This window comes from Pelobates fuscus, chromosome 6, assembly GCF_036172605.1.
Source record: "Pelobates fuscus isolate aPelFus1 chromosome 6, aPelFus1.pri, whole genome shotgun sequence".
NCBI classification, from domain to species: Eukaryota; Metazoa; Chordata; class Amphibia; order Anura; family Pelobatidae; genus Pelobates; species Pelobates fuscus.
The window spans coordinates 198142171-198161197 of NC_086322.1; the positions used below are offsets into that span (position 1 = coordinate 198142171).

General features: G+C 36.4%; 1 protein-coding gene across 1 annotated transcript in view; it reads right to left on the reverse strand.

Moving 5' to 3' along the window:
* The window catches only part of CCSER1 (coiled-coil serine rich protein 1), a 964914-nt gene that overhangs the window by 549041 nt on the left and 396846 nt on the right, over positions 1-19027 (reverse strand). The window contains exon 5 of the mRNA XM_063458635.1: positions 18696-18822. Within this exon, the coding sequence (XP_063314705.1) occupies positions 18696-18822 (127 nt within the window). The remainder of the gene's footprint in view (positions 1-18695; positions 18823-19027) is intronic.

The following is a 19027-nucleotide window of genomic DNA, read 5'->3' on the forward strand; positions in this document are numbered from 1 at the left end:
TGGCACTAGAAAAAGTGCAGAGGCGGGCTACAAAATTAATAAAAGGAATGGAACATATCAGCTATGAAGAAAGGTTAACAAATTTAAACCTATTTAGTTTAGAAAAACGTCGCCTGAGAGGGGATATGATAACATTATACAAATATATTCGAGGCCAATACAAACCATTGTGTGGAAATCTATTCACAAACCGGACGTTACATAGGACATGAGGTCATGCGTTTAGACTAGAAGAAAGAAGATTTTGTCTAAGGCAAAGGAAAGGTTTTTTTACTGTAAGAACAATCAGGATGTGGAATTCTCTGCCTGAAGAAGTGGTTTTATCAGAGTCCATACAGATGTTCAAACAGCTACTAGATGCATACTTGCAAAAACAGAATATTCAAGGATATAATCTTTCAATGTAGGGTAATAACTGCTTGATCCAAGGATAAATCTGACTGCCATTCTGGGGTCAAGAAGGATTTTTTTCCTAGCTTGTTGCAAAATTGGAAGTGCTTCAAACTGTTTTTTTTTGCCTTCTTTTGGATCAACAGCAAAAAACATATGTGAGGAAGGCTGAACTTGATGGACGCAAGTCTCTTTTCAGCTATGTAACTATGTAACTATGTAACTTCCTGCAGTATCTATATAACATTTTAATACAATATTATCCAAGGAGAGTGGAGCTTGTTTGCAACTTCCCCACCAGGACAAATGTAGCCAGCCCTACCCTATATAAGCATTTTTTTGAGAAACTCTAAGTTATAAATTAGATAAACCATTTTTAATATACAGCAGAACTAACGTTGCATAACACAAAGGGAATAATGCTCAGCATTGCAGATAGTAGCAGGTTTCCTTTGCTCCATACTGTACGTTTGATGTAATATTTTGACCTAAACAGTTTTTTCTGCCTGATGGAATGGACAAATAGTAAGACGGAAGGGGTAATAGTTTTGTGTTATCATTGGTAAAAACAGGCACATCACAGTCATCAGACCCCAGGCAACTGCACACCATTTGTTTATTAATGTGTATCACTGTTATCCTCAGTGCAACCATAATTCTTTTCATGCTAGAAAGAAATCAATGAAGTTGTTCTGCAAAGTTAATGTCAATCATGCTACACTTAGTGAATGGATCACTTGAGTTTATTTTCCAATCGAAGAATGGGCCATCAAGTTAAAGGATCACTCCAAGTACCATAATAAGTACAGGACATTTCAGAATGCTTTGACTTCATATCTGTGGTCTACCAGATGCTGTTTCTTTCCTCCACTAGTACAGTCTGAGAGCAAGACACTGATCACTCTCAGGAAGTGAGCTAAGCACTGCAGGGTTTAACTCAGACAGAGGGCTCTCTGGCTAAGACAGTAAAGGCTGTGAGCAGTGCCTGATACCTTACTCAAATCATGTAAGGAGGACACATCCACATAGGCATTTAATTATATTGTTCATATTCCTGAATATCAGTGGGTTATTCAAGCCTTGGCTGGTCTCTAACTGGACAACCCTAGGTTGCATTTTGGACTTTACTCCTGCCTTGCTGTGTATTACAGCTGTTTGAGCTGTAAGGTGGGGGAGTAGGGTACCGAAATAAAAACAGGGAATCGGAGAGGTGGGAGCAAGGCGGAATGTAAACCATGTTTTGCCTATGGAGCTCTCTTTGAGTCTTTGCAAACGTTTTTGTGGAGGGGGCGTTAGTCAAGTTCTATGCCTGGACCAAAAAGTGTGAGGTCGGCCCGATCTGGCCGGGGAGATTTCCGCAATGCAAGCCCATTTTTAAATGCAATATTATTGGAAAAAGAAAAATGTTTTTAGAGATATCTTTTTTATGTTATCTCTTATATATTTATGATGGGGAAGACAACTAAGCAATTTCATTTATTCAGAGGCACATGTTGTTAGTAAGTTGGCACCACCATTTTTTTCATTTTTATTAGAGATTTTTCTTATTTTTCTATTGTATGTTACAAAAAGTATGTTATAGAATACAGGATTCTAAAATTAGACAGAGACCAGCAGTATCATTTCCTATCTAAATATAATCAAATCATGCTGCAATCAAGTAAGCGAAAACACGTTTAGTAGGCAATCAAAGAAAATCAGCACCATGTGTACATATAAAAGAACGTGCTACCTTTTTTAAATGTCAAGTATCTAGGCTTTGAACATACTATTACATTTATGTGCCAATAAACTATTCATAGTCTACAAATATTAACTCCATTTTAACATTTAAACAAATAATAGTTAGAATGATTACACACTGATCATTATTGCTCGTAAGGTTTTTCCAAGAATTGTATGAATACTTGCTAAAACAAATTTCATACATTTCACTTGTTATATTTTACATTTGCTTTACAGTATCCTTATATGTATTTATTTCCTTGTATAATTTAGTAAGCTACATAAGAGGTGATATGGTATGTGAAAAGGGCTGACATTTAGGGAAATGCATTCTGTACATCTATATTGGGTGCAATCCCTAATAAGGCAACATTGCTGTCAGCTACATTTATGAAAAGTACCAGACTTGTGCACGGTTCAGCCAAATCGATTTGTTCTGGTGGTCCAAAATATATCCATGTGGCATTATGGTTCTTATGAATTTCAACTGTGTAATTGTTTTGGGGAATAAAAATTTGGATAAGAGGGTGCAAAAATGGGCCATTCAGTGTTGGAACAAAAGCCCTGTCGTCATAAATGTGCAAGACATATTTTACAGTATTATTTAATACATCAATAGTTAAAATGTGACACACTTTGTCATAGAAACTAGATTTGCGCATGGTGAAAAAATTCAACTGAACCCTTTAAGTAGAAACTTTTTGGGGGGGGGGGGGGGGGATTACCAGAGACTGTGTAGCAATAGCTGGCCAGTTACTAGCCTTTTAATACATGGAGCAGATATTGACTGTTTGTTATTTAGCAGACATGCCCACACTTTCAGCATAGTTAGTGAGGGCATGGGGGGAGATACAACTCCTCCCCTGTACTAACGTAGAGGTCATATTGACGCACATAGGATTTTTGTTTTATTTTATAAAATGTGTTAATGTGGCAGCTAGATAGCAAGAACTGGCCAGCCGCAACATGATTAACCCTCATGCCGTGGAGGTGATCGGTTTGGCCAAATTAATTTTCATGACCAAATTTAATGTACATTGCCAAGCATCAGACGACCCAAACAAGTGACCAGTTTGAAAAATGTTGTTATGAAGAACTAAATAGTGATGTACTCACAATTCTCCCACTTACCAAATGTATTACACCAATGCATCTCATCACATATTCCTTTCTGACTGTAGTTCAAATAGAAAAATAGGTGCTAGATTACATGCACATAAAGGATTTTAGTCCACAGTAAAACATACAATATACACAGTGTCTTGCAACTGTTCAAGCAGTACCATTTTGTCTCAATGACAAATAGCCACCATTTTGCAATTAGTCCACCTGCTCCCCTTTGTTCATGTCATAAGTTGGCCTCAGGGACATTTATAGCAATGCAACGTTACACATCAGAGATACTTTGCAACAACATGTTCAATCTCTTTTCCTTCCTGCTCTGAACCCTTTCTGTATGGCACTCAAGTGGTTAGCAGGACATAAATCATCGCTTTGCCCTTTTTCAGTCATGATGTTTAATGGAAGTCAAGGAAACATGCACATATTTCCTGTTGAATCTATCTTGACTATGTATAGCATTCCATTTGTAAACTGCAGATTTCTGTTGTTACTTTGCCATATACTGACTGGCATTTAGCATTACAGTTCTCATTGAATGAAATTCTCTCTCCAGATGCAATTTAAATCTGACCCCATGGAAAAGGTTGATGATAGACCTTTGGGGCCATTCATTAAACAGGAAAATTATTATATATGACTATAGATTCATTTCTAAATATTGCAGATGCTGTCCTGTTAAAACCACAAGAAAAACGTATACAAAAGACTACTTCTTCTTCTTATTGGCATGTATATAGTGCCAACATATTCAGTAGCGCTTTACAATGTCAATTTGAGGATATAAGTGCTGATAAGATTACAAATGTTAAAAGCAAACCAAATATCAATGCTGTATTTTTCTTTACATTTAAATGTCTTTAGTTTTGCTAAAAATCAACACAAATATTGTGAAGAAATTACCCTGTTATTTCAGTTATTTAACTCCCCCCCCCCCTCCCCGGCTCGTTAACTAAAAAGAGAACAAGGAATTAGTGCTCTCCCTGTGTGGCCGTTCGTACAGTCGAATGCCATGTGCAGGAGAAAATGGCGGCCATCTTGTTCGCACAAAAGGAGGCAGAGGGACTTGGTCGTCGAGTGTCTGGGACTAAAATTGGACACTCAACTTCCCGAACACCGGTCAAACCATACGAATGCCTGCTTCCTTTTCCTGAACAGCTGGGAGAGCGCTGTTCGGTAGTTTTGTTCCCACTAACTAGGGGAACAAACGCCACTATGAGCCCGGGGGTTCCATTCGTGAATTTGTTCGGTTTTATGACTTTCTGAAATAGACCGACTGCACAACCTGAATATGTTTTACTATTCTTTCATAACACCACTCACCTAAGCAATGCCTCTTCTTTTCAGAACATGGACACCTGATTGAAAGGCAAACAGTGTAACTTAGCCAATGAGACATTAGTGATAGCTGAAATGCTGACTTCCAATCACTTTTTTTTATCTATATAGAATTTCGATGGGGAAAAGAGGAGATAATAAGAGAAAACTGATTGATTCTGGAGAGGAGTCATGTCAGAATCTCTCTTTGGCTGAGCTTCAATGCTTTCCCATAATTTCCATGGCATGATCCTCAAAAAACTAAATGGCTTTTCAGTGCAGCTATCTGAGCTGTTCAATTTTGTGTTTTCATGTTTTTAAATCTCATGTATTAACCCTTAACAATTGCATTTTTAGGAGTACTTAAAGCTTATGATAGAAAACACAGACTTTAAATGGACACTATAGTCGCGAGGCCCGGACGGCCATCGTGCATACCGGGCAAATGTCATGCAGAGCAGGCACTATCCGAGCGCCGGTCCTGCTTTGTACCTTCATGGGCCGGTGGGGAAATCAAAAATCTCCCTCACCAGCCCACAGGCAGTTACATGCAGCTGCCGGCTGGGGAGAGAGAACCTGGTGAAGCTCTAACCTGCAGCTCCGCCAGGTTCCTCTCGCGAGGTCAGAGCACTGCCGCGGTTGCCACAGCAATGATCAGATCTCGTGAGAGTGAACTCTAGCCCCGCAGGCTAGAGTTTTCATTCACCGCTAGGACCACCAAGGATGGCAGCAAGGCCCCCCTCCCAGTCAAAAGGTAAGAAGGGGGGATATAAAGTTTTTTTGGTTTTTTTTTACATTTAAAAAAGTACATATTTTATTTATTTAACCCCCCCCCCCCACACACACATACATACAAGCCCTCCAAACATATTCACACACACAGCACACTCACAAACGGCACCCTCAGACACACACAGCACCCTCTCACACACACAGTACCCTCAGGCACACACATCACCGTCACACACACAGCACCCTCAGACACACATAGCACCATTACACACAGTACACTCACACACATATATAATATATAAAATAACCCTCAGTGAATTAAGAGACAAAGAAAATGTGAAACATAGAATGTGACTGTAGATACACTGCACCACTACACACATTACACTCAAGATACCAGCTAGATCCCTTACCCAACTCTGGATCATCTAATTTACACACAAACACACACACACACACACACACACACACACTAGATCCCTATATACACTCTGAATCATCTACACACAAACACACACACAATCTCCTATACACACTAGATCCCCCCCACACACATACACTGCACTACCTACACACTACACTCCTGACATACAAACTCTGGATCCCCTATGCACACACTACATTCCTTGTAAGCAAACACATGCTACATTCTTTAAACACACACTCTCTACAACCTCTAGATACACTGCGTAAACTATATACACACACACACACATTACAGCCAGTATGCACACACTCGCTACATCCCCTATACACACTATGTCCCCTATACACACACTCTTTTGTCCTCTGGTATCCCACTTATGGAGACACCAGAGACAAGTTAAAAGCAAACACAGCGCAAGCATGTTATTAAATTTGCTTGTGCTGCGCAGAACAAATACAGGGCATTTTTCTCATGCTAGACCTCTTCAGCGGGGCTCTGCACATTAAACCAACATGTTCACTTTGAGAGGAGGCGTGCTTGTCATTAGTGGTGAAAAAACACACTTTCTCTTGCCCCGCCCCCTTCTCAGAGGGCCGCTGTGCTTGAAAAATACCCAGGCCACATTTTTTTCCCAGTCCGGCCCTGATAGTCACCGAAACAACTTTTGTTTAATAAAGCTGTATGGGTGTTTAGATCATGCCCCTGCAGTCTCACAGATCCATTCTCTGCCATTCAGGAGTTATTTTTTTTTTTTTTTATACAGCCCTAGTCACACCTTCCTACATGTGACTTGCACAGGCTTCCTAAAAACTTCCTGTAAAGAGTAATCTAATGACTTTATTGCAAATTCTGCTTAATTTAGAATTTCTAATCTCCTGCTCTGTTCATAGCTTGCTAGACCCTGCAGGAGCCTCCTTATGTCATTTTAGTTCAGAGCAGGAGATACAACTTTTAAAGTAAGTTACATTTGATTGAAAATAAAACCATTCTGTTTTAATGTAGGCTGTGCCAGTCACTAGGCTAGGGCTGCATGGACAGAAACAAAAGTGATTTCATTCCTAAATGGCAGTGAATTGAGCAGTGTAACTGCAGGGGCATGATCTATGCACCAAAACTGCTTCATTAAGTTGTTTTGATGGCTATAGTGCCCCTTTAATTAAAACATAGTCTGTATAAAAGGATTTCTATATTATGGAACACATTTATGTCTATAAAAGGAAGAAATAAAAGTCCACATTCAAACATGAATTGGGATACACAGAGTAAAACAGATTTAAAAAATAATGTCCCAGAAGTGAAAAAAACAAACAAAAAAAACATTTTTTTTTAATTGTAATTGACAAAATGTATTCTGCAAATTCTAAGATGTTGAGAAATATGAAAAAAAAATCAATGCAAAAGATTATTTTAATCAGTCTCTATGGTTCTGATTACAGGCTTACATTGCTATATTGCCATATCTTTGCAGAATATTATAATCAATATTGAAACCATGATTTTTGTGTCTTTCTTTTAAAACAAAAGAATAATATTACATATGCATATCATTAATGTGCTTTAGAACATATCTCAACTGTTAATTGTGTCGATTCCTTTGAAATTAATAGTGATTTATTTCACATGGTTGTATTTTCAATGCAAACTGACTGGAATATTACCACTGTTATATAAAATAATGCTATTATTCAGTATATGCAGTCAGATTTGTATGCAGCAATAGATTCTAGTAGCAAGTAAATACGTTTCCTGAAGAATAAGATTGGAATATCACTAGTTAGTATGCGACAGAACAGTCACATAATATTTTTCTTGGTGGGGTGAGGGGGTTTAAAGGCCGACAGTATGCAGAAAACAAATATAAGATTTGAAAGTACCCGGATTAAAGAAATACTGGAAGCAAAGCTTTACTGCAAGGTAAACAAACAAAGTGTGCTCACGATGATTCATTGCCCCCAGTCGTCTTGGGACTTGCTCAAACCATCCCCTTTTATTCTGAAAGTTTCCAAATATTCTACTCTTTTTTGCTGCCAAAGTTATATACGAAATGCATATTTAATGAGAATGTATGTGTAAGCTTCAACAATCCATTGCCCAAATACAAACACAGACTGTAACACCTGTTCAAACATCATACTTAAAGGTTACCTTTCCGAAAGACATCCTCGTAAGGGTAATAAATTGAGTAGAATTTGCATTTACTATTTCTGTAGTTTACACCAAGGTATATACAATAAAGCAGATAAATCTCAATGTATCTGATGATTCAATACCATTAAAAAACTTTCCAAATTATTTATCAAAAAACTGTCCCATATACTAGAATAGTGAGCTCTGAATATCAATGAAAAATAGGGTTGTCACCATTGTTTATGCTGTTTCCATGACAATTTTGATTAGGCTCTTCAATTTAGGGGTGCCCAAAATGTAGATCCCCAGATGTTGCAGAAGTTATAACTACAACTCCCATGATACATTGCATGCCTTTAGAATGGCAAAGCATCATGGAAGTTGTAGTTTTAAAACAGCTGGGGATCTACATTTTGGGCACCCCTGATATAGTTAATTCTCTTTTGCAATAAGGGTCAGTATACTAGGGTAATGTTTAATCACTAGACCAACTACACCAAATTCAGTATATGTTAAGTTATAATATTTAATAAAAAAAAATATAGAGAGAGAAATCATCCACTTTATTATGTATACCTGGTTGTTAATGTGCACTCTAAGCACAACATAATGAGGCAAGGATTCCTTTTGCAGACAGCACTGCCTTCATGCATTGCTGCCATGGCATATTTTCATTTTCTTCAAATTCATGTCTTTACTTTATTTTATTAGGCATGTAAACAACTTATCTTCACATTTTCATTTCCCATCAAGAGATGTCAATCTAGCAATATGGTTATCTGTGTTCCCCTCTGAGAAGGTCTGTAGAAATATCACCATGGCAACCCCAGTGCAGTAGGACTGAATATATATGCTTAAAAGGTGTTTTGTTTCTGCAGATTTCAATAAGCCGGCTCTGCAAACAAGGCATTTGGGCCATTTGCTGCAAGAATGGTACATTATGTATTTTTATGTTTGTTTGTTTGTTTGTTTTATTGGCCTTTTGTTTAAATGGATGACATTTTCCTCTAATTGGATCTCTATTTTTTTGTATTGGTTATGAAGAGTCTGTGGGTCTCATTTTGTGACAAACTGTTTTTTTAGTAGTTTGACAAAATAAAATAGTGCTTCCATGATGCCTACTTATCCTTCATTTTCTGATTGGCAGATCAGAATGGGAGTGGAGGGCCCCCCTTTGAGCATGTATTGTATTAAGGGGTGATCTCCTTTGAGGGAAATGAAGCCAAATTTGTATTTTGTTGGTATCTTTTTACCTCACGAGAACCCCGTGCCAGTTCCTCTGTCTCCTGAGGTTGGGTTGTGGGTATGTCTAGGTTTCTCACCTCTCCTTAGTGTTAGTGGTTCTAGTTACCTGTGGTGTGGTTTGTTTAGTCAAGCTAGCCCTTTGAGTCCCATTCTTGTAGTTTAGCTCCTGTAGTTGCTGTTGAAACTACTGGGCAGGAGCTTCTATATCTATATATCTATCCCTCGATATGAGATAGCCTGCTGGGATTCCCTTCTGAAGCATCTTGTAGGTGTTGGGGCTGAAGATCTCCCCTGGTGTCTATCATGCCTTGACTTAAGCAGAAAGCTACAGGTGCAGCAGATCTAGATGGGAGCCACATCCTGTCGTGTGAATCATCTACTTAGGGCATTTTTGCTGCCATCTAATTTAATAGTTATGTATTATTTATTCTTATTGTAGGTTACCAATTATTGATGTTTTTTTTTTTTAAAATTCCCTTTTAGTAACCAGTGACATGGTTTCTTTTACAACCTGTTGTCTCTGTCTCATTGATTCCTCAGGGGAGATTTTGGGGAGACATTTTTTATGGGGGGGGGGGGGTGGGAGGGGGCACGGGGGGGGCTGAGGTTAGTCTGATTTTAGTTATTTACATACATATACATACATATAAGAACAATAATAGCTGTAGCCCTTATGTGCCATTTGTACATTACGTGTCTAACTTTGGGCAGCAATGACAAGCTAAGAGCACTGAGCTAATCTACACACAGTGTTCAAACCACAACCAATACAACAAAGTTTCCTTTTCAAACATCATGTGCCAATATTGCTGCTGTACTTTTCAATTGATCACAATGTTACAAACTGATATATTAATTAAAATGTTGTAAACTGATACATTTTTGTCAGCAGATCCCTTTGTATTACTTACTGTGTGCTGTGAATTGTCAACACAGATATATATACAAAGTAGGTGTATGAAAGGAGGCATATGGGTTATGTATAAAAAGTGTTGTATTTGAAAAAGTGCTGTACAGTAGTAAAAGTTGTCAATCACCATGGAAACCAGTAGAAGCAGCAAACACATTGCATTGGTAACCCCGTCCTTTTTACGCATTTGCACAACTTTTCAGAAACCTCTTTTTATACATGAAACATATTTTCAGGGTTGTGGGTTAGAATGCAAAGCTTATATCTACACCATTTTCAGGTTTTCACTGGAGTTAGAGCAATATATTATTTTTTGTAACACATTAGAATTTTTTTGGTGAAAATTAATTTTGGTGAATTGAAAACCAAATTACACCAAAACAGCTACACTGCAAAACAAACAAACCTCAAACTTTGATTTCTTTCCCAAATTTTATTACTTTGACCTACATTTTGCAATCTGGGTTTTCATTTAACCACAATTTATTGGGTATATCAAACTGTATAATAGCTCAGTGACTGCATAACATGCCTCCCAAAATATGGCTTTCACAAACTTGCTATCTTTTCTGGCTTTTTCTTTACTATGGATTATTTATTTGTTCTTTATATCAGTAAATATCAGTAAAAACTGAGGTGGCTACCATTGTTTGGGCACTTTCCACGGTATTTTTGCATAGGCACTATGCGGGCGTGTTTTTAAGTGTCACTTTATAGTTAATTCTGTTTTCATGTGTTGTCTAAAAGCAAGGGCAGTGTTTGTGTGACAATAAATCATTTGACAAGCTTGAAAAGTTGAGACAATCCATTAAGGGTGCCATTCAAAGTCTGTTAACTTTACAAAACATAAAACACTCCTGCCAATAATTAATTTCCTTTACAATCATGGTGAAGGTGGATTTTGAAGAAATTGAGGTCATGGTTTATATTAGCTGTGATGTTTGAGCACAAATCTTCCTATTTTGCCAGTTCTGCCCTATTACAGCTTGTGCAACAGAGCGGTTTTGAACAAGTGGTGACATTTTGGCCTTTGACTAAACCATGCTATCCCAGAATGTATATATGGCATGGGTCAAAAAGATTTACATCCAGTAAATACCAAGCTAATACGAAGAGAGGAAAGATCAAATACTGACCTGGTTCATTTACTACAAGTTCAATAAATAGCAAGGTTAAGTGTTTTGTGTTATTCCTTTGAGGCCCGCAGAGCCTCGATTTCTCTTTTTCCATAATGCACCTCACACCAGATGTTGACTAAACAATACTGCATACTTAGAACAGAAATCAAGGTAAGATAAACTGTGATACACAAATATATATATTTTTTTTATATTTGACTAAAGGTACAGGAAAACACAATGATTTTGTTTTACAGCAAGACAAGATCATAGATCTACAGTCTTGTAGGATGGTTGGAGAATTTCCTTAATTGGGTGGTTTAGGAGACATCTCCAATATTATGCTAGAAATACTATTAATTAGACATGTGAGGTTTAGGAAGAGATTTGGACATAAAGCAACACATTCTCCAATATATTAAAGGGATGCTATAGGAACCTAATTTGCCAAGAAAAATATCAAACAGAGTACCATGGAAAATTGTGAAAAAGTGAAAATGGGATTTGGAACATTAGTAGACTGTCAGAGGATTAAGAACTTGACCGCATTAAGTAAATGCCTGGTAAGACCTTTCTTCTATATAGAAACTAACAACATACACACTGAATATGTTGAGCCGATCTGACCATGTCCAGGCACTGCCAGCATGTGCGAGACTAATAACTCAGCATTCTGTGAAGAGATGGTAGTGTTCTATACCTCTGGGTGAACAGTTTAAAATTAGTTTCCTGATACGAAGAACTAAGTGTACTCTGATGAGAAAGGATAACAGTATTATCCCATACCGAGCTAGGAATTTGCATTCCAATTAGTCCCTGGCCTTATCTTATATCTATCATAGCCTTATGCCTATCCCACGCATGCTTAAACTTCTTCACTGTGTTAACCTCCACCACTTCAGCTGGAAGGCTATTCCATGCATCCACTACTCTCTCAGTAAAGTAATACTTCCTGAAATTATTTTTAAACCTTTGCCCCTCTAATTTAAGACTATGTCCTCTTGTTGTGGTAGTTTTTCTTCTTTTAAATATAGTCTCCTCCTTTACTGTGTTGATTCCCTTCATGTATTTAAATGTTTCTATCATATCCTCCCTGTCTCGTCTTTCCTCCAAGCTATACATGTTAAGATCCTTTAACCTTTCCTGGTAAGTTTTATCCTGCAATCCAGGAACCAGTTTAGTAGCCCTTCTTTGAACTCTCTCTAAGGTATCAATATCCTTCTGAAGATATGGTCTCCAGTACTGTGTACAGTACTCCAAGTGAGGTCTCACCAGTGTTCTGTACAATGGCATGAGCACTTCCCTCTTTCTACTGCTAATGCCTCTCCCTATGCAACCAAGCATCCTGCTATCATTTCCTGCTGCTCGTTTACATTGTCTGCCTACCTTTAAGTCATCAGAAATAATCACCCCTAAATTCCTTTACTCAGATGTCCATTTAATCTTGGATTGGGAAGGACTCAAGGTAGGCTGTAGCATTGTATGCAAAAGCAAAACCCCATTGAGAGCTGTATATATGTGTTTTGTATTTCCATTTAAATCATATTATTTGATGCCATGGGTAAGTGAAACCCTTTCAACATTATGTACAACTTATATGATGTACATTACTACTGGCAACAAGGGAAACAGGTGAATGTTTTCAGACTCAGATGACAGCAAATACAATGCAAAGGGTCAGTGATCAACACTATCACATTTGGTTCACAGCACAAAGTGATGTTAAAGTCAGCAGGTGAGAATAAATTAAGCTAAAGACATGTCAAAGCACTTGTGAGATAGAAAACACAGGCTTTATTCTTATGGGTTGCAAAGTACAAGAAGAAAACATCAGCCTATAAAGGACCATGCTGGATACCTACAGAGTACTTTCTTTTTTAACTTGAACTATAAATCTCAGTGGATGACAGCTTGGTATCACAGTATGCACAAACAAAAAGTAAATATAATTATGTAGCAACATTATAAACTATGTTCAAAAATGTAGAAATATAAACACTATGCCTCACTACCCTAAAGATGTTTCTATTCACCACAAACTATGAATTTAAAAAAAAAATATGCCCCCATATTGCAAGGTGACCTTGTAATGAGCCAAACAAATCTAACCAGACTAAATGAGCCACAAATATCCACCTACTAACCTGGTGATCTATGTATTATGTCTTAACGATCATTATATACGACAGACTATTTAAATTTACGATCGCCCTTGTGGGTGGACACGAGGGGTTTATATATGGAGCAATGTAATTGCAGCGATCTAATGAAGTCATAGTTACGGCAAAATGCATCATCATGCATTGCATGCATTCCAAGACGAGTTGCCCAATTAAGTCAATATGGATTGCGGACATGCTGTTGTGAGGATAATTGGGGCTTTGGTTCCTAAAGTTCTTGTGCTTTCCATTGCTTCATTAAGTCTTTCATGGCAAGTTACAGATGAATTGCATCCATTGCTGGATACTCTGCCTTGGAGCACTTATGGTTCGAGCAGCCTTTACTTGCACTCCACTTGAGAGTGTATTTGCTGTTATATTTACGCTTCACTATATTTTCTCTTTTTTCTTTTTTTTTTGTATGTTTGTACATTTTTATAGTGGAAATCCATAACAACTACTGTAAGTTTTTCTGGGAGGATCACATATGTGTTGAGGTATATGTTGAGGTTGAGGTACGGTGTACTTTACATGTTTGGCATATATCAGTGCAATTTAAGGATAATTTTGTGATTTTGAAGATATTTGAAAGTTGTTAGTATGGTGACAATACACAAAATGTTGTTTTTAAAGGCACAGCACACCTTGTATTGTATTTTAAAATGTTTTACTTTAGTGTTTGAGCTATTGCACTTTATTAGGTTGCTGCTTTTTGTACAAATAATTTTATGGCCATCAATTCTATTTTTCACTAGATAACTCCCATCACATACCCAGTATGAGATGTAGTACCGTTTTTCAAACATTGCCTTAAGTGATAAAAATAACAACAAATAAACACAAACACGGACATACACGGAAACACATATACAGGTATACACTATTATAAATTTCATGAATCTTTTTTTGGCATTTAAAAATCGATAAAACATGGAAAAGCTTTCCACCCCTCCCCGTTTGACCACAATAACAGATGGAGCTATTCCCTACCAGATGTTGATATGTATTTATAACCTGTTCAACCAGGATGACTGCATCATTTTCACCACAATAACAATTGCAAGGTTATATGTTTATATGTTTTTAATTAATGCTGTTTGATTACAGACTGAGAGAGAAATACATTTTAAGATAATGTGCTGTATGGAAGGTGTTTGCACTAGTGGAGAGCCGTAGTAGAAAGAGTCACAACTTGCTTCTTTGTAATGTGAAATGAGTACATTGCTACCTAACCAGGTTAAATAGGATATATGAGGATCTCAAATTAACATATTAATTTGGTATTGTGAGGGAATCTAAGAAACTTGGATATTTTTCTACTAAATTATTTTATTTTTGTTTTGCATCGGAAGGAAGGATATGTATTTTACTATTTTTATTGAACTGCAGCATAATGTGTAATAATAATTAGTGGATGTATAGAATATTGTATTTACTAAAACAAATCTGCGGTCTGTATGTACGATACACATGCATTTTTGACAATCCTGTACTAGAGGAATATAATGATTGTAAATAAATGGAACACTTCTTTTGAAGAACAATCTAGATGTTCTTGCTGTTCAGTGTTAAATTGTTTTTTAAAAAAACAATAAGGGTAACTATTCTTTACAATGGCCAAAGATTTGCCCAATTATGATTTTCTAATTTATCAAGCTATATTGGCATAATATGGTAAGGGAACATCTCAACGTTGTGTTTTTCTCCTATTTGCACCTACTGATATACCAGTATCTTTTTTTTATCTTCTTTTTTAGATATATAAGTGACTTCAAATTTTCAACATGGTTACAGCAGGGTGCTTTACACTAGTGATGAAGAAATTATGCTGTTAAAGTGACTTTCATTTATGAGCACTTTGCGAAGATAAAATCCTTAACGATGGGGTATGAACACTTCACAGCTGAGAACCACTGGTGCTGTCCAAAAAGGAGCAGACACAGACTCCTCACATAATCATGCATCAAAATTTGTCCAGGCACACAGTAGTTCAAAGCATGGCAGTGTTTATTGGATCAAAGTGAGCATATTTTGATCCAATAAACACTGCAATGCTTTGAACTACTGTGTGCCCTGACATATTTGGTTCAAAGATAAAATCCTTATGAAAAGCTCAAAATGACTGCTGTGGAATTGGAATTTCATTGAAATCCAAGTACAATAATAATAATATAAAATCAAACAAAGTAATAAGTCATAAAAAAAAAGTCAATAATACTTTGTCTTATGATAAGGTCCAAGGTTGTGAAAACCATGAAAAAAAGTTGTTCTTGGGTAAAACATTGCCTTAAAGACAGAGAGTAAATTTTCAAGCTGGAATTAAGTGGTAAGTGGTGTACCTCAGAGTCTGTTCTGGGACTGCTTCTATTCAACATATTTATAAATGACCTTGAAATTAGCATTGAAAGTCATGTTTCTCAGTTTGCAGGTGGCAAAATTCTGTAAAGTAATACAATGTAAACAGGATATTACTTCAATGCAGAAGGATTTAAATAGATTAGGCTACTGAGCACCCACGTGGCAGATGGACTTTAATGTAGATAAATGCAAAGTTATGCACTGTGGGGTAAAGAATACACAAGCAACTTACACCCTTAACAGTAGTGAATTAGGGATAACTACACACAAGAAGGATTTGGGTATTGTTATAGACAACAAACTAATCAACGATTGCAATGTTAATCAGCAGTCGCTAAGGCCATTCTTAGAATGAAAATATAATTTGGCCTCTTAATAAATCAATAAAAAGACCACACAATGAAAATGCTGTATATTTTTGGACACCTGTTCTAAAGAACTGAAAAGGTGCAGAAGTGAAACACAATATAATAAAAGGAATGGAACATTTTAGTTATACTTCAATTTCTTTTTGTTTAGAAAAACGGTGCTTCATATAGCAACATTTAAATATATCCAGGGCCAATACAAACCATTAACAACAATGTATGTGAACACAACCCAGTGGAAAAAAAAAAATGGTTCAAAGCAAACCAGGACTTCCCTTAATATTTTTAGGTGAAGTTTTCCCGGTAAATCCCCGAAGACTTCCTCTTGTCTTCAATAGATATATGTACATAGAATAGGGGGATATTTAGCAGATATTCCCCTATTCTATGTACCAATACAAACCATTGGCTGGAAATCTGTTCTTAAACAGAACTATACATAGGACATGAGACCACACATTTACACTGGAAGAAAGGAGATTTAGTCAAAGGAAAGGGTTTATTGCAGTATGAACAATAAGGATGTGGCTTTCTCCACCTGAAGGGGTGGTTTTATCAAAATCTGTGGAGATTTTGAACAGCAACTGGATGAGTACTTGCTAAAATATAATATTCAGATATATCCTTTTTTATATGTGGGGGTCACATCTACTTCCAAGTAGAGATTTGATCCAAGGAGAGATTTATCTGCCATTATGGGGCCAAAAAGGATTATTTTCCTAGCTTGTTGCAATATTGGAGAATACTTCAAACTGGGTTTTTTTTGCCTTCTTTTGGATCAACAGCAAAAACGGATGTGAGAAAGACTGTACTTGATTGACACATATCTCTTTTCAGCCTATGTTACCATGTGATGCATTTTGTTTTTCTGAAAGGCCAAAGCAAGATTCTATATGGTCAAAGTACGAGACACAAAAATAACTTCGAGACCTGCTGCATTTAACAATATGCTCGGAGAGCTATAATATATATATTCCCACTGGCTCTCAGTTCAAGAGTATATTCTAGATGAATGCAGATTACACATTGATAGGTGAACCTCCTTGCCCCTGTAATGTTTGCTAAACGAATATAAATTACACACTGACAGTTGGATGTCTCCCTGTTCCTCCACTGTGTGCTAGATTGATGCAGATTACATGTTGACAGTAAGATCACCCTATATTTCACAGCACATGCTGATATCTTGATACCTTTGCCCCTACAGACTGTGCAGAACAGATGCTAATTACAAAACTGACATATTATCTCCATAATCACTATGCTGTTCCAACCAACCATCTACCTATTTTAAAATCCTTAACAAATTCTCCAACCAATATCTCTTTCAGAATGTTGGATATGTTGTCATTTACTCTTTCCTACCTGCTCTGACCTATCATGTGGACAAATCACTTTGGAAAAATACAATTACCGAGTGGACTGATAGGGACATATTCAATGATTCTTATGCTCGGAGTGTTGGTTCCTAGCTGAATCTGTTATGAATGTCTACATGCATTTATGATCACAAGGTTCTGATAAAAAGCTATAGTCTTCAATTATTACACAAGTCTCCTTTTTATGTCCACATCACTTTTTACTTTATTCTTATATTTTCAGAATAAATGATGTGATACTTTGCCACACACCGCCATTTATGTCTTTTCATCTCTTTTCCATGTTGATATTCTTAAACGGAAGCATACACTATATTAACAAGTCAGACTGACGAGAATATTAATATCTTCATTTCTAATGAGAATAATCATAAGAAAGATTTAAACATTTTTTTAAATATATTTTTCACCTTGGAAGATGAAAGAAAATCTCTTAATATTCACACTTTCTTCTTCAAACCAGAATGATGTGCATGTACATGTTCAAGTTTGCATTAGTTGTTAATTAACAATTTTGTTAAGGAACAGCAGTAATCTCTTTGTTCAATAAAGAAACGTGAAAACAACCTTTATGTTTTGTGGCCCTGAAATTAGCAGACAACTGATATGTCTGCAAACACCTGCATGACAAAAACTTAAATCAGTTTGGTGTTGCCTGTTTGTTGACCTACTACTTCTGCCATAAACAACTCAGGAAAATTTTGATTTGCATCTGTCAACTTACCATCAAAGAAAAATCTCACATAAAAAAAAGAAAAAAAAAGAGGCTTAGTCGGCAGTTGATTTTTTTTGTTATTTGTTTACCTTTAATCTGAATACATTACATTTTCTGTCTTGCCCTGTCTGTCCCTTTTGTCATTGTTAGACCAAGAATTTGTCATGCAATATAAATGTTGAAGTTAAAAAAAACTGTAATAATAATTGAGACTGATTCCTAAGAGAGGCTGTATAAGCTGATTGTTTGACATTGATTTTCTTTCTTTTTTTTAATTCTTCATATAAGAGATGAACATATCAAACAAATCACCATTCAGTATTAGAGAGGTATAACAATATACTGCATATAATACAAAGTTAAACTTTAATGCAGAAAACCAAAAATAAAAAGAGGAATGAAAGAGAAATTATGTTAACGGGACAAAGGGTGAAGGTTATCACCGCTTTGAGATAGCTTTATAATTGGTGCCAAATACTAACATATAAAAATAAATAGAGTCATAGCACTTATTTGTTTCTACGAATTATTTACACCAAATGAGAGCAACATTTGTGAACTAAATTAATTTCTGTGGAAACGTGTGCTTTCAAACAAAAAACTTACTTTTTTGCTGTTTCCATAATTTTTGGTTCTTCTTCTACAGGTTTCTTTCTTTCATTTGTTGGCTCTACATGTGAATGAACAACTGCTGAGCAGGACACTATTGACTGGAAGGAATCCTCTCGACAAACTGCAAAAAGAGGATTAGTTTATTTATATACATTTATTAAATATTATAAAATTGCATGTCATCTACACAAAAAATAAAGGATATCAGTTACTGTTCTGTAAATCGCTTTGTTAAATATATGTGATAAGTAAATATATTAATAAAATAAAAACCTGGGAAGTGATAGTGGCACTTTAATTCCACAATTTTACAGTCTGATCAAATT